Genomic DNA, 25,316 nt, shown 5'->3' with positions numbered 1-25,316 from the left:
AATATTCCTAATAAGAAACACTTTCTACTAAGTACTTGACTAGCCAAAATTTAGGTGTTTTAAACAAATCCTCATTATTCTGGACCTCTGAGCAGTTTTTGGTGATTACCGTTCTGTAGTATAACTAGGGATTGAGATACAGTTGGAGAGATCTAATACCAGGGATAGGATACATGTAAACCATCTCTCTGTTGCAAAACAGCAGGCTAACTCACTGTAGGGTACTATGACTCTCACCCACATTGTGACTGTTCTAAGAGAAGACTTAAATGCTATTATTCAATATAATGTGATTCTCTATAGTGCCCTAAATAGAAATAAGGTTCAAAATTTATATTTGAATGCCAAACAGTGGCAGTATTATATGTGCTGCCAGAAAAAAATTCCTACTACTGAATTCATTTATAGTTTCTACTGGTAAGAGCTAAAGGTACCTTTTTAATACAGATATTGAAAATATTTTATCATTTCAAATACCAAATAACAAAACAAAAAAGTAAAACAAGATGAAACAAAAATACAGTCCTGAAATTCAGGAAACCCATAAATATTTTCATGCCAATAAGCAAACTCTACAAATTTTGTTGTTTCTACGGATCTTTGATAAATGCAAGTCAAAAAACAAAGACTCAAGTAAAAGTAGCTTCCATCAGCTAAAAATATATACCTCTCCAACGAAGACATCTAAGTTCAAACAACAGTGATTTAAAAACAAAAACAAAAATGAATAATGTGTACCTGCAGGAAATCCCATTACATTGAATATTCTGTCCAGCTGGTCATGGTGATAAGGATTACTAGTTTTGATGTCCTCTTGTCGACAGTGAAATATTGGTTCTGACGTTAGTAGTTCTGCAAATATACACCCTATAGCCCAAATATCTTTAAAACAAAAAGAAAAAAAAAAGAAAGAAAAATAGGCAAGGAAAAAAGAAAAAGAAAGGTGCAAAATAAAGTGGTTCTTTCCAAAAGAAAATGCAATTTTATTTTCTTGGGGAGTGTTTTTTTCTTTCTTTCCCTAATAACTCATATTAATTCCTAAGCAATTATAATTACTAAATACCATGAAACATTATTATAAGTATATATTCCCATGCCCTCCACCCCGATTTTTCATTCTGTATACCTCCATACCACCCAAATGGTTTCACTCTAAGCCCAATTAAATGTACTGGCTGGATTTTGGTGAGTTTTCAATGTCCAGGTGATACCTTTTCTGTGAACTACAGTAAAGCTGCATATGGAGCATGGGAATTACAACCAAACAAAACTAAACAAAAACAAATGGAAAACCCAAACAGTATTTGAAATTGGGCACTCGCCTAACATAATCAGTGTAAATTTTTGTGATAAAATATTTTTTATTTTATTTACTTGCTAATTTGCAAGGTCTAATAATTGACCTCTCATGTTAGCACTATTCAGTAAGGTGGTATTCCATCAAGAGACAATGCCCGACCTCAAAACGCCTAAGAATTAACAGCATTTCTACTTTAACAAAGTTTTTTTTCAAAGTGGTTCTTGATGCCATAAGCAGTATCAGATTTTGCACATTTAAGTATTTAATACAAAGGACAGGAAGCAAAAGCAAAATATTACTGTTAACATGGATTATAAATTCGGCCGGGTGTGGTGGCTTATGCCTATAATCCCAGCACGTTGGGAGGCTGAGGAGGACGGATCACGAGGTCAGGAAATCAAGACCAGCCTGGCCAACACAGTTAAATCCTGTCTCTACTAAAACTACAAAAATTAGCTGGGCATGGCGGCACGCGGCTATAGTCCCAGCTACTCAGGAGGCTGAGGCAGGAGAATTGCTTGAACCCGGGAGGCAGAGGCTGCAGCGAGCCGAGATCGCGCCACTGCACTCTTGCCTGGGCGACAGAGCAAGACTCCGTCTCAAAAAAAAAAAAAAAAAGGGTTATAAATTCAAATGAATTATTGACAAAAGCCAGGCAAATGGGTTTCTCTGTACACAACAAAGTAAATTCCTTTCATTCGCAAGATACAGATTTACTTTCATTCATATTAAATTTGTACTCAAAAGAACTATTAGTAGAGGTAAGATCTATTTGCCAATTTAGAATTTAAAGCTGAAAATATTTCATTTCTACTCTTAACAAATCCTAAACTAAGTACAATGGTGTGCATATAGCAGACCCTCAACACATGGTTTTTGACTGACCTAGCCAATACCTGTGACAAATATAAATAACGAAAGGGAACAAATCAAAATGACTATTTTATCAAAGCTGATTGTTCAGATATGTTAATAACTGTCACTTAAAAAGGAAATAAGAAAAAAACCTAAAATGAGAATTCCTAAATTCCAAAACTGGAATAGAGATATTTAATTTAATTTAATCTAAAATTTCACACATTTACATTTCAAAGTAACAAGTTAATCATCTATTAAAGATTCACACTGACTGCAGCAAGTGATTTTAAAAAATGACATCGTATTTACGTATCAGAGAACCAAGCCTAGCCAATATCATCATATGGAAAAGTCTCATCAAGAAACATAGGCCAACCTATTTTGTTTTTGTCATCGAAAGGTATATGGGAAAATTATTTTGTGATTATTCTTTTTATATGGGTATACTCTATAAATCTAACCTTTGATAATCAATGGCCACATAGGCAGCTAAGTAGGATCACAAAAAGGGATGATGGATGGCTTTGCATGTTTAAAATTCTACTTACAGCACACCCAATAAACACTGTAACAGTTCATCTGGTTAGTTATTAAAAATTCCAAAGAAGAAAATAAAATATGTAAAGGAAGATGAAAGGTAAGTAGTTTAGCTATAATTAAAGCTATACTGCTCTTAGCTGAGCATACTGGCATATGCCTGTAGTCCCAGCTACTCAGGAGGCTGAGGCGGGAGGATCGCTTGAGCCCAGGAGTTTGAATCCAGCCTTGACAACATAGCAAGACCCTATTTCACAGAAAAAGTGTATGCAAAGCTACACTGCTTTTTAAAGAAAAAGTCCAGTCAGCAAGAAAAATAACTTATTGAACCTTGCTTAACTCCCTCCCATCTAGTAACTCTTCTGTCTTTCTAACTGCTATTCTCTCTCACCTTTGTCAATTTTACCATTCTTCCTTTCTTCAAAATCCTGACCCAAACATTAATCATTAACTCTGAGTCAGCTGATCAGGCTATTATTTCAGATAAATTTCTAATTATTGTAAATAAGTTTCTTTTTCCTACCTTGTTTTTTTTTTTTTTTAGATTGTGCCCAATTCATGGAAAGTCTCTTTAGTTTTCACCTGCCTGCCAAATTCCTTATAAAATGGCTTTCCAAATTAAAAACATATAAGTTTCATCTACTTCTCAAAATGTGTGATGCTTATAGGTAGCTACTGAGCTAACCAGGCAAAGGAAATAGTAGGAATTGGCATGCTATACAGACCAAATTTGGGAGGAGAAAAGAATTTGCTCAATAATATTTGAATCAACAAGTGTAGTAATAGCAAGCTTCTTGTTTTGATAAAAGGGAAGAAATTCTCATTTTCTCTATTTTAATGTGTATTTCCCACTTAGCAGAATGCCTCACATTTAGTGGCCATTCAGCTATTTGAGGACAAACACCTGAGCTTAAAAGTCCATACTTTAGTAAGACTTTTAGGACTACTTTAGTGGCACTGAATTAGAGATTGATATCCCTTTTTTTAGGCTTTTCCCCAAAGTAAATCAGACAAACAAAAAACAAAACACTCAAAAGTGAATTAAACTTTGTTCCTGGGATTACAATGTTTACTAACCTATTACCTCCTCTCTTTGGTTTAGTGACTCAGCCTGCAGTTCTGCACAACGGAATAAACCACCACAGCACTACTATCTGTTTGTAGTAGAGGGGGCACATGTGAGTTTGATGTGTTCTGATCAGATTTTTTTCCCTATGCTTTTGCTCCTTCTTAGTAGCTTCATAACAGATGTAACCCCTTCATTAAATGGAATGTATTCAGCAAATTATTTGTATGTTCAACTAGAAAGGCTCTTCTATCACCTGCTCACAATTCAGCTATCAAACAAGGAAGTCAAAATGCTGGGGAAGTTCTTGGTAAGCAGCTTTAATGGTGGTGTGAGAAATTTGTTGAGTATTTTAATCTTTAGGCTACCTCTGCAGGAGACAGGAGGAATGGGATTGTGTGGTAGAGGCTGGTATTAAAGAAAAGGTTCCATTCTGTAATTCCTTATTCTTATTTTTATTTTATTTTTACTTTTTATGAGTCAGAGCCTAGCTCTACCACCCAGGCTGAAGTGCAGTAGCGTGATCTCTGCTCACTGCAACCTCCGCCTCTCAGGTTCAAGCAATTCTCCTGCCTCAGCTTCCTGAGCAGCTGGGATTACAGGTGCCCACCACCATGCCTGGCTAATTTTTGTATTTTTAGTAGAGACGGAGTTTCACCATGTTGGTGAGGGTGGTCTCGAACCCCTGACCTCAAGTGATCTGCCCACCTTGGCCTCCCAAAGTGCTGGGATTACAGGTGTGAGCCACCGTGCCTGACCTTATTTTTAGAAACTTAAATTGAAAGTGGTTTGTGTATATTATAAATTTTGAATCAATGTTTCAATAGAAGAAAGTGTTCCCCAAGACTGATCTTGGGCAAGCAGGTGTACACCAGACGACGGTGTGGGTTGGAATCACCACTGCTGAGAAAATGGCACTTACCTTGGTTTCAATCCTTTGCACCCAAGTCAGTTCCCTCTGTAACTTCCCGGCCTCAGAAGGCAGCTGTTTTTATTTAAAAGCTTAAAACTTTTTGGCTGGGTGTCGTGGCTCACACCTGTAATCCCAGCACTTTGGGAGGCCGAGGCAGGCGGATCACTTGAAGTCAGGAGTTCGAGACCAGCCTGGGCAACATGGCAAAACCCTGTCTCTACTAAAAATAAAAAAATTAGTTGGGTGTGGTGGCACAAGCCTGTAACTCCAGCTACTCGGGAGGCTGAAGCAGAATTGCCTGAACCTGGGAAGCGGAGGTTGCAGTGAGCCAAGATCGCACCACTGCACTCCAGCCTGGGTGACAGAGCGAGACTCTGTCTCTAAATAAACAAATAAAAGCACAGAACTTTTGAATTTAGGGAGATCAAAGAGACGACTCAGGCTAAATTCTCATTTTCAGAAACTGAGGCTAAAGCACTAAATGCGTAAACACACCCCAGAGTGATAGAAGTAAGACTACAACTTCGGCTGGTAGTCTTTGTTACTTCTGTTGTTCAAAGATGACTAAATTATTGTATGCATATATTCATACTGTCTTCTCAACTGGACTGTAAATCTCTTCAGGGTAAGGCCCATCATTTGAATTCATATTTGGTCCTCCTAACATAGTAGTTACCCAATAAATGCTTATGTTGGTGAGGAGGAGGAGGGAGGAAAATATGAAGAAAGACCTCTCTCCCAAATCATACAGCCATTGGGACAAGAGAATCTAGCTTCCTAAGTGCTGGTAGTTTAGATTTGTGGCACACTCCCTGCATTAGAACTGCTAGACTGTAGAATATCCTAGTGAGTAAAAGGTTATATAAATCTTAATGTTTCCAATAAGACATAAGTTTCTCAGGAAAAATAACAAGATAATAAACAGTGAGCCAGAGTCACAAGTTTCTGTGATAGTATATTTTTTACTCAATTTAAATAAATTCAAGTCTCAGGTGTTCAGTGAATAGGAAATAAGATTAGGCAATCACTTTCTTATTTGTATAGTTTGTTAATATGCTTTACCAAAAGTAACACTGCTTTTAAACATTCATTTTCTGAGTGGAAAAAAATCTCTGTGTATCACATTAGTTTATATATGTCCTTAAATGCCTTTAGAGTACACTTGCAAAGAAGATACCCAGATATGTATTTAGGTAATAACATGTATTCCAAAATAGGACTAGAATAAATAATCCTTATTTTTCCTTTTAACTGACTTAAAAAACTAAATATTGTATTAATAATTTTATATTTATAGAAAAGTTACAAAGATAGTATAGAGAATTCCCATATCTAACTGACTTATTTTTCTGTAAAATAAAATGTGATCTTAAAGCATGTGTGAAGATTAGAACATAAAGATTTTTGGAAATGATATATTGGATTGAAGATTAATATGGGGGAAAGATCACAAACATTGCTCCTTTTCCCTTCTTGAATCTACATTTAATTGACAGCAAAGTCATAAAAGTATAAATGCACAGTAACAAGAACAGGAGGAGACTGTCAGAGACAAGATTCATTCAAGTATCCAACAAAGAAAACTGAGTTCTCACTACATACTATGTAGGCACTGGTTTACAATGGTGAACAGTGAGGTGAGGTCCACCTGTTTTAGTGGAGTTTAGATACCCTTTGAGTCAATGAAGACAATAAGGTAAAAGAAAGTGTGAAGGTGGAGGTGGGGTGCTATTTTAGACTATGTAATCCGGGAAGTTCTCTCTGAAAAGGTACTATTTTCACTAAGGTCTGAATAAAAAGAAGAAACTGGCCATGTGGAGACCTAGAAGATGGAAGGCAGACAAGACAGTTCAGAGAAGGTCTCAGGACACGGTGCTGTTGTTGAGTGGGAAGCAGACTTTTCCCCTACAATGCTGCGAAGATTTTGTTCTTGGGAATACCAGCTACAAAGTCTGTATTTGAACAGGAGGAGCTGATCCTCCTCCCTACTCTCTATCATCACCCTGGGGCTGCCAGGTACATACAGCATGGGCCAAAAGTTGGAGGACTCTTCCCTGAAGACTTTGGCTTCAGAGGAAAGACCTGCGCCTTCTGGCATTTAGAGGTTACCCCAGGCAACGGTGGCTCTCTGCTGTATCACCCTAAAGTTCTCACTCTATAAGCCCCATGATTTATACAAAGTTCTCAAGCAGTTTTAGTAACCTGATTTTTAAATACAAAGAGACACTCAAGGGTCACCAAACAGTTGAAGAATGCTTGCTACATGGAAGGGAGAGATCAAAACATACAATGAAAAGAGTAACTATAAAGAAAACACAGATAATTATTCTGGGAATACTGCAAAATACAAACAAATCAGCAATGTTATCATTGTCTTCACAGATAGTAGGCTTTTCTTTCTATTAAAAAATACAAGATACTATGAAAAAGTAATCAGAGAACAAGAAGAGGTTTTTAGAAATGGATATGACAAAGGCAGAAAAACATGAGAAAAAAAGTAGTATAAAGGATTAATCCAAGAAATTTAACATCTGACGACACTGAGTTGAGGAAAGAGAGAAACAGAAAACATTGAGGAGGAAATCAAAGAACTACACAAGAGAATTTCCCACAGATACAAGATATGAACTTCAGATTGAGTGTGCCCACCAAGTGGTCAGCATATCACTGTGAAATACAAGGATGAGAAATCCTTTTTGTTTCTAGAAAGAAAAAACCCAGGTGATCTACCAATGACTGGGAACAAGACAGGCAGGAGACTTCATTAGCAATATTGACACTAGAAGGCAATGGAGGGGTGTCATCCAAGTTCTGAGAGAAAAATTCTTTTGTACCTAGAATTGTAAACCCTGGCAAGCTAGCAAGTATGACACCGACCAGCATTTTTCAGAAATACAAGAACTAGAAAATTTACCTCTAAGATACAGTTCCAAAGGAATTTACATGAGAACATACTGTAGCAAAATAAGAAATGAAATCATGAAATCCAGAAAGCAATAGATCTAACCCAGAGGAATAAAAAAGGGAAAAGGCAGGATGAAGTGGTAGAATATGCCTGGAGACCAACCAATCCAAAATAGAAAACCTCAGGATGCAGTTACCCAGTAAAGGAAAAGTGGGTTTAATACCATCCTGGAGGATACAGAACAAGTTAAGGAAACCATAAAGACACAAAATAAAGAAAAGAAGAAAGGTAAAGCACACAAAAAAAACCTACGTGATGATAATGCAACCAAAGAGAATGAAGCAGAATCAGGTTTGAGTAATGGACGAGCAATGGTGAAAGGCCTAGCAGCTGAGCATTAAATGCACAACTGAAGTATAAACAACTGTGGGAACTATGGTTAGCAAACAAAACAATGTCAACATTGACAAAGTGATGAAGATATTACTAATTCTGCTTATAGATTGAGAGGTTGGTAGGGGAAGAAGTGTAAGAGCACTAATTTCCTCATTCTTTATAATAGGGAGGTAACTGATATTATCAAAAACAGAAAAGTAGATTAAAATGTCCTAAAGTGCTAAATTGTTTTTCATAATGTCTTTCCTTTAATTTTAGGGGGCTCTTTCAGAAGTTAGTATTTCTTTTGGTAAAAGAAACATTTGTCTTAAGTTAAAGGACTTCAAAATTGTACTGTTTTATAAATTAAATATAAAATTTTAAATAGAATGCATAATATGATCCCATGTAATTACAAAGATTTTTGATATCTTTTTATGCAGAGAGAAGTATGTGGAATGATATACCCCTATTGCTACTGATAGTATTTCTAGGTAGTAGAATGTTGGGTTAGGCTTTGCTCTTACTTTTATTTTTTATTTATTTATATTTTTTGAGACAGCGTCTCCCCGTCGCCTAGGCTGGAGTAGAGTGGTGCGATCATGACTCATTGCAACCTTTGCCTACCAGGCTCAAGCGATCCTCCCAGCTCAGCCTCCCGAGTAGCTGGGACTACAGGTGCACACCACCATGCCCGGCTAATTTTTAAAAATTTTTGTAGAGACAACATCTCACTATTTTGCCCAGGCTGGTCTCAAAACTACTGGACTCAAATGATCCACCTGCCTCAGCCTCCCAAAGTGCTTGGATTACAGGCATGAGCCATCACACTCAGTCTGCTCTTACTTTTATAATTTGCTATAGTACTTAATTTAAAAATATATAGGAATGTGTGTCTTTTAAAGAAACTTTTAAAAATTCATGGAATTTTAATTAGTTCTACTCACCAATAGCTTTGGTATAATGCCTTGCTCCAAGAAGTAGTTCAGGGGCTCGGTACCAGAATGTAACAACCACTGGATCCAAATCTGCTAAAGGCTTCAAAGGTGAATTAAATAATCGGGCAAAGCCCATGTCAGCTGTAAAATAAAAAATAAAAAAAAATCATGCTAAGTAAATGGTTTTTACAAATCTAACCAATTAGTCTAATTTACCATCTTATTCAGTAAGATGAAAAATGTGCTCAATTCTAGGGGAAGAAACCCACAAAACATCCATTTTAGAAGTCTTACATAAAGCAAGTTTGAAAGCTCCATTCTCTTCAAATTACTGTTACCCAGTTCTTCAATGGGGTTATAGTCAAGCTCTGCTGCCTGAGGTCAGGGGTGACCTTGCTTCTCTGGGCAGATTTTTCTTTCCATGTGTCACCCCACCGTTAGGGACAGGGTTGTTGAGCTGCATTTCCATTCTTAGTACTGGTCACAAGCACCAGGAAATGGGATCAGTTAGAGTAAGGCTTTCCATTATTTCCATCAACAAGCCTGTTCACTGGTGTAATTAATCAGAAGCTGACTATGCAATATTTTAACACCATTATTTCCCCTATTACTTGGGTTGAAATTTCACTAACTTAATTTTAAGGAATCACAGTATTTTTTTTAAAAGCTACGTAAGACTTTAAAAGTCATCTAATTAAATCACCTCCTTCTCCAGATGAATATGGTTCAAGAAGTTAGGTGATTTGACAAAGGTACATACTCATACCTCAGAGCTAGAACTGAGATTAGATACAGTTCGTCATGGCATTTAACACAGTTTAACATGTAGTGCAGTTATTCGGGTATGGCTGTTTATCCTGCTATACCATCATCTTTTAAAGGCAAAAATTGTGTCTCTTTCATATCTATCCCTAATAGTATCATGTACAGTTGTCACTACACATAGCTTTTGCCTAATACATGTTGAATGATCATTATTCATACCACCTATTCAAAAATTTCAAAATTCACCCACCATTTGATAAGTTTAGTTCTATTTTCCTAATACACATTTTTTAATGAAGTAGGCCTTACTATAATCACCTTAATTACAAAGGTAAAAAAAAACCCAAAAGTTGGCAAATAATTAAAACTATGAATAAGATTACTAAACACTGATTTACAGAAGAACTAGTATTTCTTCTTAAATGTGAATGCTTTAAGACGTAGTGTTCCCCAAACCTGCCAACATCACATATATTACATAGAACTATAATTCCAAACTAGATTGTTTTAGTGTATTACATAAATTTTCCCTAAATTATACAGTAAAGAACACTTTTGTAATTACTGTTTGGCTGGCTCTTTTCTATTTTGCATGCTTTGAACTTACATTTGAATTTGATGCCGCAAAAATGGACTGGAGAGACTCCTTTAAAAGCACATGTAAAGACTTAACAGGCGTTTTGGAAGGCACTAGGGTGAGTGCTGACAGGGTCTGCTTCTCAAGGAAAGCCAAACTTGGAGTACGTTAAGGCATATCAAATGTTCTCATAACTAAACATTTGCAAAGTTTTATCAAAAACAGAGTATTTTAAGAGTCTAATTAGAAGTGGAAAGTGAGATCTGGGCGGATTTATAAGGAAGAATATTAGAAGGATTAAGAACACACATGTGTTTCTTTGTTGGTGAAGTGATACAGTCAGCTGTTACTTCCAATTTATATTAAATCTTGTGATCAGAAGTTGCTATTAACTTTGTTACAATCCTGATGTCTTTAAATTAATACAATTTAAACATTTCTTCTACAAATACACAAAACAAACTAAATATATGTGACAAACACAACTTGGAAATGACAATGAAAAAAATCAGATTAAATAAACTTAGTTTTATCCTTACAGATTATCAGACCAGAAGTGGGTATAATTTTGCTTTGATATGTAAGAAAATAGAGCTATCAGAAAATATGTACAGAATGCCCATTATTTTTTCCCATCAGGCAAAGGCCTACTACGAGACAGTCTTGTCAGAACTTAAGGTTCTGTACCTATCCAGCCTCATGGTTTTCCCTAGAGTTTGTATTAACAACTCCTAATCTAGACGAGGTCAACAGAGGCATATGTGCTCATCTAATCTGACTCAAGCGAACATGACTGATAGTAGAATTATTAGCATGCTGTATGTATGCCCTTGTGACTAAAGGTGAGGCTGGCCTCTAACAGAGATAGAAGCCCCTCACCTCTATAGGCTATTTTTAATGAAAGCAGAGGTTTCTGGGAAACTTGCACGGTTTCATAATTAGAATGCTTCAGTCTTTAGGAGTGTCTGACACCTTTCAAGAGTGTGAAACATTTTTCACTTTTATGCATACTCTTTAGAAATGGCTTCGATCATATGGAACTACATGAATATATGCATATTATAGCAAAAATTAGAAGTGATATAGCTGCCTGCAAAAGTTTTAAAAAAGTGCTACACTGTGACTTAGCAAAGATATAACATACCAATTTTTACTCTTCCTCGCTCAGGACCTTCACCCATAACTAAAATATTAGCAGGTTTCTGTGGAAACAAAATAGTGTTTTTTTTCAGTAGACAGTAGTGGTTTCTTTTAAATAGACAATATGCCAATATAACACAAATCCACCTTTTAAAAAATCTCATTTATTCAAAAATTAAAACCAAATACAGGAAGTCACCAAAGAAACTGTGCATGTATATATGCAAAGCGGTATGCAAATTTCATGAAGGCCCAGATATGGCAGTGCTTTTCTCCACAGAAGGCTGAGGTTTTTCTTGGCCCTCTTATCAGTCTGTTTTCACTACTGGCAAGCATCTCCAAAAGTCATGTTGTGGTTCCTTCTCACTCTTTCAAGTACATAAAATGTCTTGCTCTGACTTTGAAAGAAAAATGAATCGAGAAAGATGATTTAATACCAAGTAGCAAATTAATTATAGGCAAGGAATCACCACAAATCCTTTTTTGGAAATGACAAAGTACGCACTTACATTTAAATAAACGAATTATTGAGAAATTTAATAAAGTACTTTAGAAACAAGTTAGTAAAGTAATAGGAATTTTTCATGACAGGAACAGTTTTAAGATTTTCATTTTTAAGTGAAAAAGTAAGCTAAAATTTAAAGTAAGAGTTTACAAAGCTTTCAGTTTTTAAATCTTTAAAATATATACTGATTGTCACCTACAGTCTTTTATGGTGGTATCTACTACACTAATGAATAAAGGCTGCCCTTTCTTTAGGAAAGGGAATGAAGAGCAGAAGGAGTAAGGAGGGGATGAGGGGAGAGAAAGCAGAGAGGGGAAGAAAAAGGCAACTGGTTTACTCGTTACTCACTGTACTATCCTGCTATCTACTTGATTTTACTTGAATTCTACCAGTCTGCTAAATAAAAGTGAAACTAGATTGAACACCTCTTCGGATATTGACATAAATGACTTTAAAATCAAAGATTGTAATGAAGTCTGTTTATAGTGGTAACCATTTCACAGGCTTCTCTAACCATATGTAGTGATGGCCCCTAAGCTATTACTGCCAACGTTTAATGTGTAGTATACTAGCCTATTACCTACCAAAGATAGTTATTCCCAGCCAAAAAAAAAAAAGGTATTGCTGAAATGGCAGCACTAACATCTCAGAGGTTAAAAACTCCTACAATTTTTAAAGTTGAGTCCACTAGGCACCAGAGAGGTTAAATGACTTGCCCAAAATATAATCAGCAAGACTGGGTAGCAGCAGAGTCTACCCCATCTTTGAATAGTCTGGGGCTCCCTTCCTAATTTATCATCCTGAAAGTAATTTTATGCAGCAGTTTTTGGAATTAATATGTACTGCTGTAATAATAATAATAATACTGATGTTTTATTCACAAAAAAATCTCAGAACCTCTATCACTACCACACACACACACACACACACACACACACACACACACACACACACTTCTAACCACAACACTAACAGTATTCCCTGGGAGCTACACACAGGTGCTACCCAGGACAAATAAAATTGTTTTCATGCACCATGGTAATCAATCAAGACTGGTTAGTCTCTGTGGTCTCTTAGGGCCCGGCCTACTTCAGAGAGAAGCCAGATTTCTGAGACAGTGCAAAATGCTGAAGGCAGAGAAAGGCTTTCCAAATGGAATTAGGCAGCATTTCTATTTGCTAAAGGCTTGCTCCCAATTCACAATGTGGGCTCAGGAAGAAACTTCCATGTTTATGCTAGAACTTTCCTCTCATGGTTCTTCAGAGCAGGACTCCCTAAACACCTGTTGAATACACTCCCTATTCTTTAACCCCATTTTGAATCTCTTCCCATCAAATTCATCTTCAGTTCTGCTGCCAGGGTCATTTTCATAAAAGACAAATCTGATCATGTTACTCTCTTGCTTAGAACCTTCCACATGGAAAATTATTCCAAGAAGACTAGGTAAAAACAGCAGAACACAAAATGATACATAGATTGTGATTAGAACTAGGTTAAAAAAAAGTTCCTGTGAATAAGGACTAGAAGAATAAAACTGTAGAGTGATAGAGGTATGAATGAACCTTTTCAAAAGGGTCTTTGCTTTCGCTATGTTTTATGACTATTATCAAAATGTTATTTTGGTTGGGTGCAGTAGCTCATGCCTGTAATGCCAGCACTTTGGGAGGATGAGGCAGCAGGGCTGCCAGAGTCCAGGAGCTCAAGGCCAGCCTGGGCAACACAGTAGAACCCCACCTCAACAAAATTTTTTTTTTTTTTAAATTAGCCAGGCGTGGTGACACATGCCTGTAGTTCCTGCTAAGGTGAGAGGATTGCTTGAGCCTGGGAGGTGGAGACTGCAGTGAGCTGTGATCATGCCACTGCACTCCAGCCTGGGCAACAGAGTGAGACCCTATCTCAAAAAAACAAGAACAAAAAAAGGCCGGGCACGGGGGCTCATACCTGTAATCCCAGCACTTCAAGAAGCCAAGGTGGGCGGGTCGCCTGAGGTCAGGGGTTCGAGACCAGCCTGGACAACATGATGAAACCCTATCTCTACTAAAAAATACAAAAATTAGCTGGGCGTGGTGGTGCGTTGCCTGTAATCCCAGCTACTCAGGAGGCTGAGGCAGGAGAATCACTTGAACCTGGGAGGAGGAGGTTGCAGTGACCTGAAATCAGGACATTGCACTCCAGCCTGTGTGACAGAGTGAGACTCAGTCTATAAAAAACGAACACCTACTTCTACTTTAACTTTGATTGGTCCTCCCCCACTCCTACATAAGGTCCAGTCCTTGTGATGGGATGCAAGGCGCCTGGCAGGCTGCTTCCCATCACCCGCAGCCCTGCCTTCCCCTGCTTCCCACTGCTCCTGCTGCATGCATGTTTTCATGTTTTCGCCATTCTTTGAATAGACTGCAACCTTTCACAACTATGTCATCGCTATGCCATTTTCTGTCCCTAACCTTTCTTCTGCTCTAAAATTGGATATTCCCGCTCTCCCTTAATGACAGAAGTAATACACAAACATTTCCTCAATTAAACAATTCGAACTATAAAGCTGCACACAGTTAAAAGTCCCTTTTACCACCCATCCCTCCTTTACCCTACCCCAAATCCCACTACCTTCTCCAGAGGTACAAGTTGATTAGTTAGGTTGCTGTGACTGATTTTTCTAACACCGGAGTGTTCAATCCTAAAAGATTCTCTCCATATCTGGCAAAAGCACAACGAATACATGCACATGTTTCTCCTCTGTCTATCTGAGATGGAGTGGAAAAGATCTCACTCTCACACCATCTTTTTTTTTCCTTCCCTCTTTTTAAACACATTTTCTTACTCATTCAGCAGCTGGGACACAGATCTGAAAAGCCCTGGGATGGATGGTATTGGCTTGGCACTCGACGAAGGGGAAAATCCCTCTCTTGCTTTTCATTTCAGGTTTCTTTTATTCTAGACTTACTGAACTGGTCGAGTTCTAAATCTAAGTTTGACCACTGGTGGGGGGATAAATAGTATCTTTGTCAAGGTCCGACCTAGTATTAGAGTTTGGGGTCCAAGCTCCAGTTAATAATTAAAAAATTACTTTGCTAGGTAACTCACTGCCTACTGCACCATCTGAAGCAGATTCCACCCTACCAGCATCTCACTTTTATCCCAACACTCTCTCTTTAGTGAATTCAGATTCTGTTTGGGCATGCTACAGCCAGAAACAAAAGACAATGGTCTTAAGTGCTGTTGTAATAGCACTATTTAGAAATGATGGGTCCCTCCTCATGTTACTTTCCATTAACACTATATATGCCCCAGGGAAAGACAGTATGATTTAGTAGACAAATCAAACTCTAAATTTCTTCTTTTCTGAATGTAATCTAATGGGAATCTTAAGAGAAAAACACAGGAAAGGCCCTAATGATGACTACTCTTGTCATGGGTTCTGTTTTGTTGTTTAATCAGTATTAAGGAAGACTTCAAAAGACTTGATGAATAATTTTTGTTTTAGTACTTAATGCAATGTTGAAACAATATTCTACTCGCCCAAAAAACTAATTTCTTGATATATACTTCTTTCCTTTTCTTCCTCGTCTATCAGTAGCAGAATTTGGTAGCAGTTTTTAAGCTCTAGCACCAAAACTTTACATGAAGTGATTAGAGGTAACTTTGGTAAATAATCTCTGATCTTTTATATGCTATCAAACATAATCACCTTAAAAGAACATATAGAACTTTGCTGGTGACATTCTGATGAGGCATATACTCCATTAAACTGTATTTGTTGCCATGGAGATCAGAAATCCTACATGACTTAAATTATAATATCATGGCAACATCTTCAAGCATAGCAAAGCCATGCACAGAAATAATGATAGATCATCCTTGATTGCCAGCTGAAAAATGATATAAATCTATGAGATACTACTGTCTGAAGCAATGGGTTCCCTTATCTAATTGTTGTTTTATTTCTCCCAGGCTTTTCTTCTTCTTTTTGCTGCTGCACTCCCAAAAAACTCACTGATATTTCCTAAAGCAGATGTTTGTATTGCAGGGACAACCATTCTGGCAGAAGCTTTCTGTTCTCCAGCATCTGTCATGCTGGAGGAGAGTGCACCAATGATTTTGGCATACACCAAGGATAGCAAATTGGTTTCGTTTTAGGACCCAACTCTGATGGAAAAACAAAGAATTCAAAAAGCTCTATCTTGAAAAAGACAAGAACTGGGTTGATGAAGAAAATGCAGCATTTATCAGAGCTATCTGACACAGGAAGTGGAGAATGGTGGCACATCTGCCAAGTTAACTTTATTCCAGGGGTGAAATGAAGTCTTCAGATATTTACTAATGTATCAAGGCAAATTGGAGATTTTGAGTCAACAGGAAAAGTTGATTCTTGATGGATCTCTCTATTAAAAGAAGACAATGATCCATAAGAAACTATATTGTCAGTGCTTTTCTCTGTCATTTGTCCAGAATTAAACTTCCACAAATGTGTAAATAACACAGCCTGGTGGTAAACTTTCTAGTTACTCTATGATTATTTTGTATAATACACACTGAAGGGACTGACTGACACATATCTCACATTTCAAAAGTCCTATGAGATTCAAAAGCAGGCAGCAAAGTCTTAAATAGACACATACTCAGTAAGTTTTACAAACTGTTTTACTGAAATCTTCTAGAGTTAAGTGATAGAGATAAATCTGGAAATCCAGTGATGAAATCTTTATAATACAGTTTTTCCTCTTTTTTTCAGGGGTATGAATTTTTTACCTCTAATACTAAAGTTTACTCCACTTGAGTAAGTACTGCTGAACGAACACCTTTAAGCTCAAGGAGAAATTATCCACTTCTAGTAAAGTTGTTTCTTGCCTTCCTCTGTTTAAATTTGAAAAAAATCATAGAATTCTTAACCAATTCTGTTTCCTGATAAAAACAACATGTATGTTACTTATAAACACCTAACTTCATTCTCTATAGTAAACAGTTCAAGTACTATACATTCATTCTTATGTTCACTGAATTAAGAGGCACTGAGGATCAACAGAGACACAAACAAACAGTTCCTGCCCTCTAAGAGGTCATAGTCTAGACTAAATGGGTGAGATAAATTCAGGAATGGGAGAGCTTCACAGATGTGGCTGCCTGGCATCTGAGGAACAGAGTGCCTTCAGGACTCACTGAGATCCTGCATGCAAAAGCCACAGAGCTGGGGCTGCACCCTCTGTTGGGGGATAAAGGGAGCACTCAGAATGTGCCACACACTGGCAGTACTCAAAAATCATAGGGATATTAACTAGTTTCTGACTTACCTAAGAAGTCCCCTTTCAGGGGGAATGAAAGTTATTTGACTGTCATCTTCAGTGCAAATCAAAATATTTTATAAAACAAGAACTAACTTCACAAGAGTAATAGTGCTAATAAAAGATGACATTTTCTTTTTATAATTCCCTCTTTTTTTCTCCAATCCATTCTACTAACCCTACCTTTTGCTTTCGTCTATTCCTATTAATACCAAGTTAAACTAAAATGGTCTTTCATCAATGGTCTATCATCAAACATATTTAAAATAATAAACATTGTTCAGATTAGCTTTAAATTAGTATCCTTAAAACCCAAGGGTTTTTTCTTTTTTTTCTGCAGATACTACGGGGTTTTGAGTTTTTAAATTACAAAATTCTTAAGCTGCCTATTTTAGGCAACTGAGGCATAGCACACTAGTTTAAGTGCTAAGAGATCAATATGGGATAGAACCTTCTATTTTCACTGACACAAAGATCATTTACTTCCTGTAGCAGAGCCTAGCACAGGCAATATTACTTCCTTAAAAATGCAACATGGATGTACAGTACAAAAACTGCATGGCAAGAGAAAACACACTTTTCAATTGCTGGGCACAGATACAACTTACTTCTAATAAAGAATGTGTACACATATTAATATATGTGTATATATTTTTTAATAGATGGAAATGGATTTTTTTCAAATCTGATTAATTGCATTTTTGAAAAGCTGTAAAATTCTATAACAGTTTAAACAAATTCTAATGAGTCAAGTAAGAAAGAAGAGATAACTAAGCTGAAGACTAGAAGGCTGAATAACATCAAAGAGACCAAATGCATCTTAAAGGAGAAGTATCAAGGCACAGAGACAGTATCGAAAACTTTTAGCTTTCAAAATAGTTCCTTTCATTATTATTAATTTAACTTGATTTATTAAAAAAGCGAACCTAGCTTACATTGAAATCTGAAAATCACTCTAATTCCAATTATTATTCTAAACGATGTTAATTTATAGATTTGGTGGTATAACAAAACTAACTTTGCTTTGTCTACTATCTTCCCAAGTATTACTTCCTTGACAAATCTAGATGTTTGTGTATTACTTTTACTAACTATACTGTATTCTTCTATTAACAGACACTTGGTTATGCCACTCCCACCCCCTACTTTTTTGGCAGTAACCCTAACGATGTTCCCATTGCCAGTGTAAAATTATGCTCCTCGCCCATCCCCCAAAGCCCTGATACATGCACCATATAATTTCCTTGGGATAAAATCTCAAAAGTAGAATTATCAGATCAAATCATGCTAACAGATTTATTGTTCTAAAACTGGACTTTTAAAAACTTTTTAAATGTAATAGTATCTCCCATAAATCATATTTTATCAGTTTACAGACATCTTCATTCTGTTCTACAGCCATAGATGCTCCATTGTGTGCATATTTTATGTCATAGTTTACTCAGTGTCATATGCTTGCATGCTTAAGTGGTTTCCAATATCTTGTAATTAAGAAACAATGCTGCAATGAACTTTGTGCATATATGTTTACACTGTTGTGGTATATTTTTAGGACAAACTGCTAAAAGCAGAATTTACTGTGTGGAAAGATATATGCATAGGTAGATTTGTTATGTATCATCAAATTTACTTCTCCAGGTGTTGAATCATTTTGCATTTCCATTTGCAATATAAAAGGGTGTCTGTATCTTAATAGTTATAGGCTATCTTTCGGCAAGCCTGGACAGTGAGCAGGCAGTGAAGCTGGGCAATATCCTCCTCTTCATCAACTCCAAAACACAGTACACCTTGGGTTTTCAAGAGATTTTCGTGTTTTGTTTTCTAAGCTTCAAAGGTAATACATGCTCAATGGATAAAATTCATAAAATGAAGAAAAGCACAATGAAAACAAAATCATCTATGATCTCTGAACTAACAATGATCACTTTAAACGTTCTGGAGTAATCTTTTTGTTTTTTTTTCTCCTTATAAAATTTAAAAGGCATCAAACTAAATATATTGTTTGCATCCTTCTCATTTAGTATTACATCATTAAAATTTTTAATCTGGAAATTACTCTTCTGATAGAATCTTTACAAAATTACTTTTCTGATATGAATTTACCATAATTTATATAGCTCATTTCCTATTAAACATTAAGGTTGTTCTTAGGTCCTTAAATTTAAAAAAAAATGCCTTGAAAACATTTCTGCATGCATCTATCAAAAATTCCTAAAATTGCTGGGTAAAGAATATAAACATTTTTAAGGTTTTTTGATACGTATGAACAGATTTTGTGAATTCACCATTATCATTTATAGAAATAACACCATCAAGTATAATAAAATCAATCTGTAAAACCAAAAGCAATGTATATCTCATATCTACATCATATAATTTTATTAGCTTGATATATAATGTAACATATTTTAATTTGCATACCTTTCATTGGTAATCATGTTATGACTTACTCTGTAGTTTTGTTTTATTGACAAGACTTTTATTAAGCTAACATATTCATGTTGATTCTCTATATTCTAGATAGTAAAGGTATATTAAATTATTTTTGCCATTTTCCTAATATATTGCTTTTCTCTTGCTATTAAATCTTGTATTTACATTTCATATACTATAAGAGTGTTTTTATGGAGCTTTTATATTCAGCCTATTTATCATATCTTTAGTGATATTTGTCAGTTCTTAAATAGGAATTTACCACCTGCTGTAGCCGGACTAAATATGCTAATTTTCTTATATACATTTAATATACTATGATCCACATGGGCTAGACAATAGTTTAATATACAAGTAATAATAACAAAAATTTAATTAAAGCAAGAAAATTCTTCTCCCTACTTACTGACGATAATGAGCAAGGCCCTTCTTTATTGTGAAATAGCTTCTGGATTCTTATAAGTTCTCATAATAGCATGAATCTATTCATGAATTTTTTTTTGAGATGGAGTCTCGCTCTGTTGTCCAGGCTGGAGTGCAGTGGCGTGATCTCCGATCACTGCAAGCTCTGCCTCCTGGGTTCACGCCATTCTCCTGCCTCAGCCTCTCGAACAGCTGGGACTACAGGCACCCACCACCACGCCCAGCTAATTTTTTGTATTTTTGTTTTTTTTTAGTAGAGAAGGGGTTTCACCATGTTAGCCAGGATGGTCTCGATCTCCTGACCTCGTGATCCGCTCGCCTCGGCCTCCCAAAGTGCTGGGATTACAGGCGTGAGCCACTGCCACCTGTTCCATTCATGAAATTTTTTAACACTTCTGATACTTAAAAAAACACACACTATCTCTTTTCCCCTCTAGAACATAACACATGCTTTTGTAGGAAAGTTAATTTTCAAATACAATTAAGAAAATACAATTAGCTACTCAAATTTAACTACTGTTTTTTGATAAATTTTTTTGTTGATATATTTACACTGTATTTTATTTCCACTATTTTATAGTCTGCTTTTGTCTGTAACACTGAAACATTATTTAAACTTACCAAAAAAAAATTTTTAATGACTACATAACAGTTCACCTTTTCTATGTGTCATGATTCAATGAAACTATTCTCTAGTTGTTAGACATGTAAATATTTTATAATTTGTAATTAGTACCATCAATTCTGTGACGGCCCTTGCACCATTCTTTATAATATCTTTAAGAAAATTTGTTAAAAGATTGTTATATCAAAAGGAATGAATTTTTTTTTTATTCTTGATAATTCTTGCTTTCTAGAAAGGCTGTAATTATGTCCAGCAGTTAGTGTTCCTTCATTCATACAACACAGCAAAGGCCAACTATCTATCAGGTACCATTCTTGGCATGTCATAGTGGGTAACAAAACAGACACTGTATCTATCACATAAGGAAGACAGACATTAGAAAATGCAAACAAATATATGTAAAAAAAACTACCAATTATGATTAGTACAATGAAAGAAAAAGAATTAGAATAATGGGGGCACTAGTGTGTACAGGATGGTGAGGGAAGGTCTCTCTGAGGTGACGTTTAAGGATTGAAGGATGAGAAGGAACTAGCCAGAGGAAAGGGTTACTTATGTATGTGGTACCTAAGCAGGTGTGGACAGAAGAACTTTTCAAACAGAAGTTAAAACAAGAAGGCTCTGAAGTGGTAAATGCCTGGGTTTATTCAAGAAGGCATTTGTGGGTATGGCATAATTCACAGAGGTACACTGGCAGGAAATGTGGTTGCAAAGACAACTGGGGGCCAGGCACTGCAGGGTCTAGTTGCAGAAAAAATGCTCCTTTTATCTTTAAAAGGAAATTTCACTGAAGAGTTTTAAAGAAGAGAGTGATGGTTTGACAACAGCAACATGAATGTTAGTTATGTGCCAAGTCCTCTACACAGGTTAATTTTACAGATGAGATGACTAAGGCCAGAAAGGCCTCAGCTGAACTGAGACTTTATATTAGCAGTTCATACTGGCTCATCAGTAGCAGAGCTGGGGTTCAAATACAGGGAGTATGGGTCCAGAATCCACCCTCTTAACTACTGCATTATACTGTCAGTGCACTGTCAACAACTGAGCACTACCATTTAATAGGAGAAATGGCATCTCCTACATTTCAATGTATAACTTTACTAATAAAATTGAACTTTTAAAAAATACATGTTTATACACACAAACTATGTAAATGTATATTAAATTAACTACATCATTTGTGGTCTGACTTTTGGTTAGTCTTGGTGTTTTTCCAAATGGCTTTTATGATCTATTATTATTTCTTTTTCTAATACGTTCAAAAAGTTTTTCTGTTTTAATGTGCCTTTCAAACAACTGGTTTAAAGCAATATGTTTCTGCCTATTTGTACAATTCCCCATTATTTTAATATTGAGGTGTTTCAATTTGCAATGAATGTATATATTTCACTCAAGAGTCTCTTACTTTCAAACTCTGTATTAAATAGCACAGTTTTCAACTTATGCTAACAGGAAAATAAAATTTTATTTTTAGTTTTCTATTACTGTGTTCTGAGAGATTAATGCAGACTTGTGCCTTTGTCAATACTTACCATGCATATCTTTATTTCTAGTACACATTGAACTTTCCTAGACACACACATTTTTGAGTGGTTATTTATTGGAAAAATATACTCTCTTATATATCCCTAAATGCCACGTAACCTATTAAATTACATTGCTGTAATCTATAATTTTTGCTCATTCTTTATTTTTAAAATTTTGTCATAATCTGATAGAAAATGTCAAGGTATGGCCAAGCACGGTAGCTCATGCTTGTAATCTCAGCACTTTGGGAGGCTGAGGCGGGCGGATCACTTGAGGTCAGGATTTCGAGACCAGCCTGACCAACATGGTGAAACCCCATCTCTACTAAAAATACAAAAAAATTAGCTGGGCATGGTGGTGCACGCCTGTAATCCCAGCTGCTCAAGAGGGTGAGGCAGGAGAATCACTTGAACCCGGGAGGCAGAGGTTGCAGAGAGCCAAGATCGCGCCATTGCACTCCAGCATGGGTGGCAGGGGGAGACTCCGTCTCCAAAAAAAAAAAAAAAAAGTCAAGGTACACGTGTTTCTATTTCTTTTTGTACAATTGGCAAACTGAACAGACCATTAGTTCTCTGCTGTATTTTCACTACTTTAATCCTTCTGCTACAATATGTTTCAGTTTTTTGAAATAAACTATATCTGATACTATGACGATAACTTCCATATACCAAGAGACACAGGAGACTTCAGACTGATAGTTCTCCAACTTTCTTCTCCCCCTAAATATTGAGAAATATGATGGACTTCTTCAGAAGATGAGGAAATACAGTTAGGTGATTAAGAATAAAGCTGAAAAAATCAGGAATGCCATTAGCTATTAGTTATGTAAACTTAGCCTCCATTTCTTCATCTATAAAATGTTGTCAGACTAAATGTTGACTTATATGAAAGGCTTTAGCAAGATCCTTGATATACAGAAGTCCTAAATACATTATAATGATAATTAAGATGGCAGCTCACACTATAATCTGTTAACAATGATTCACTACCACAGTGACTCTTAAGTAAAAACTTCTGGGGCTGGGGGTTCAGGGGATGGGACTCATGCATGATTGGATAAGGCCCGCAAGAAGTACATCTTGCGGAACTTTCTATACCACCCATGAGATGCCCCTAATTGCCTATGATCACTTTCTAGCTTCTAGTCTATGCCTAAAAAACTATTAGCAACATTTAAAAAAAATTAAACAAAAATAAACATTTCTTATAGAAAATCAAAACACAGAAAAGCATACAGAAAGTGAAATTTACCTGAAATCCTACCTCACGAAGTTAGATCATTATAAACACTTTGTTGGACACAGTTCCAGATTTCTCTAAATCTGTATTTTTTACATGTAATATAAATATCTTATCAAGGCTCTTTTGATTCCTGTTTCTGGTTACTCAACAGTGAATAAATCTCTTGGCCTCTCTCTCTGTATACATATAGAAACTGGTTTAGCAGTTGGATAGCACTACTGCATTTGTCCTGTTTTAATCAATCCTGTATCGTGACTGTTTATTTCTGAGCCAGAACTCTTTCACAACACTGTTAAGTAACAGTGGTGCTAGAATATTGGAAGTATATAAAAGCTGCTGATTTGGGATATAAGATGAAACAGGGGATATATACTTTTGATGCTTGGAAGTTTCCTTTTCTTATTTTATTAAGAATTTCAACCAGAAATGAACACTAAGTTTCAGCAGATATTGAATTTTGTGTTATATTTATGACTACTAAGATAATCATAGGGTTATCCACTCTGCACTATTAATAAGATGAATTTTGTTAAGAGGTTTCCAAATATGGAATCATCTGCACATTCTTAAAATGCACTTCACTGACTTAGACCTTAAGTTCACCTGGATCTTATTTGCTAATATTTTATTTAAGACATATGCTTAAGTATTTACAGGTGATAATGGTTTAGGGTTGTAGGCATTATCTTTATCAGGTTCTATGTCAGTGTTATGCTTTCTTCCTATAAAGTTATTAAGGAAATGTTCTTTCTTTTACACAACTCTAGAACAATTTATATAATGTAGGATTATTTGTTTGAAGGTTTGAAGCAACAGTGAAACTATCTGCATTTTGTACATTTCTTAGGGGTAGTCCTGTGACAAATGTCTTTCTTCCATAGTTATTGATCTACTTATTGACCTTTTCTAGGGCCAGTTGTGGTAATTTGTACTTTATTTTAAAATGTTCACTTAATTCAGTGCTCTATAGAACATCTAAATAGCATAACAATTACTAAAGAAATTGAAATGATAGTCAAAAATCGTCCAACCGGCTGAGCATGGTGGCTCATGCCTGTAATCCCAGCACTTTGGGAGGCCGAGCTGGGTGGATCAGGAGGTCAGGAGATCGAGATCATCCTGGCCAACATGGTGAAACACCCTATCTACTAAAAATACAAAAAAAAAAAAAAAGAAAGAAAGAAAAATTAGCCGGGCATGGTGGCAGGCACCTGTAGTCCCAGCTACTCGGGAGGCTGAGGTAGGAGAATGGCATGAACCCAGGAAGCGGAGCTTGCAGTGAGCGGAGATCGTGCTACTGCACTCCAGCCTGGGTGACAGAGCGAGACTGTCTCAAAAAAAAAAAAAAAAAAAAAAAAAAAATCGTCCAACCTCAGTTCAGTGCACCAGAATAAGAGTTTTACAGATGGACTTTCACTAACTTTTTTTTTTTTTTTTTTTTTTTTTTTGAGACAGGGTCTCACTCTGTCACCCAGGCTGGAGTGCAGTGGTGCGATCTTGGCTCACCACAACTTCAGCCTCCTGGGATCAACGATCCTCCCACTTCAGCCTCCTGAGTAGCTGAGACCACAGGCACGCATCACCACACCTGGCGAATTTCTGCATTTTTTTTTGTAGAGATGGCATTTCACCATGCTGTCCAGGCTGGTCTTGAACTCCTGGGCTCAAGCAATCCTCCCACCTCAGCCTCCCAAAGTGCTGGGATTACAGCCATGAGCTGCCGCCCCTGGCTGACTTTTACTAACTTTCAAGGAACAAATAATTCCTATATTATACAAACTATTCCAGAGACTAAAAGCATCTTCTGAGGCTAATAAAATCATGATAACAAAACAGGATAAAGGTAATATACGAACAGAAGATTACTGACCAAACTTACTTGTGAAAATAGACAAAACAAAGTATTAGCAA

General features: G+C 36.3%; 1 protein-coding gene across 7 annotated transcripts in view; it reads right to left on the bottom strand.

Annotated features, from left to right (window-relative positions):
• The window catches only part of CDK8 (cyclin dependent kinase 8), a 151,437-nt gene that overhangs the window by 10,954 nt on the left and 115,167 nt on the right, over nt 1–25,316 (bottom strand). For 4 of the 7 annotated variants that reach the window (XM_004054284.5, XM_019039939.4, XM_063697214.1 and 1 more), the window contains 3 exons: nt 11,379–11,436; nt 8,902–9,033; nt 739–882 (listed from right to left, as the gene is read on the bottom strand). In XM_004054284.5, coding sequence (XP_004054332.1) covers nt 739–882; nt 8,902–9,033; nt 11,379–11,436 — 334 coding nt within the window. The remainder of the gene's footprint in view (nt 1–738; nt 883–8,901; nt 9,034–11,378; nt 11,437–25,316) is intronic. The other 3 variants (XM_055359715.2, XM_055359716.2, XM_055359719.2) reach the window with 2 other exon arrangements.

Source organism: Gorilla gorilla, chromosome 14 (genome assembly GCF_029281585.2).
Source record: "Gorilla gorilla gorilla isolate KB3781 chromosome 14, NHGRI_mGorGor1-v2.1_pri, whole genome shotgun sequence".
Classification (NCBI taxonomy): Eukaryota; Metazoa; Chordata; class Mammalia; order Primates; family Hominidae; genus Gorilla; species Gorilla gorilla.
Note: the sequence above shows the minus strand (reverse complement) of the source record. Positions and strands in the feature narration are given on the sequence as shown.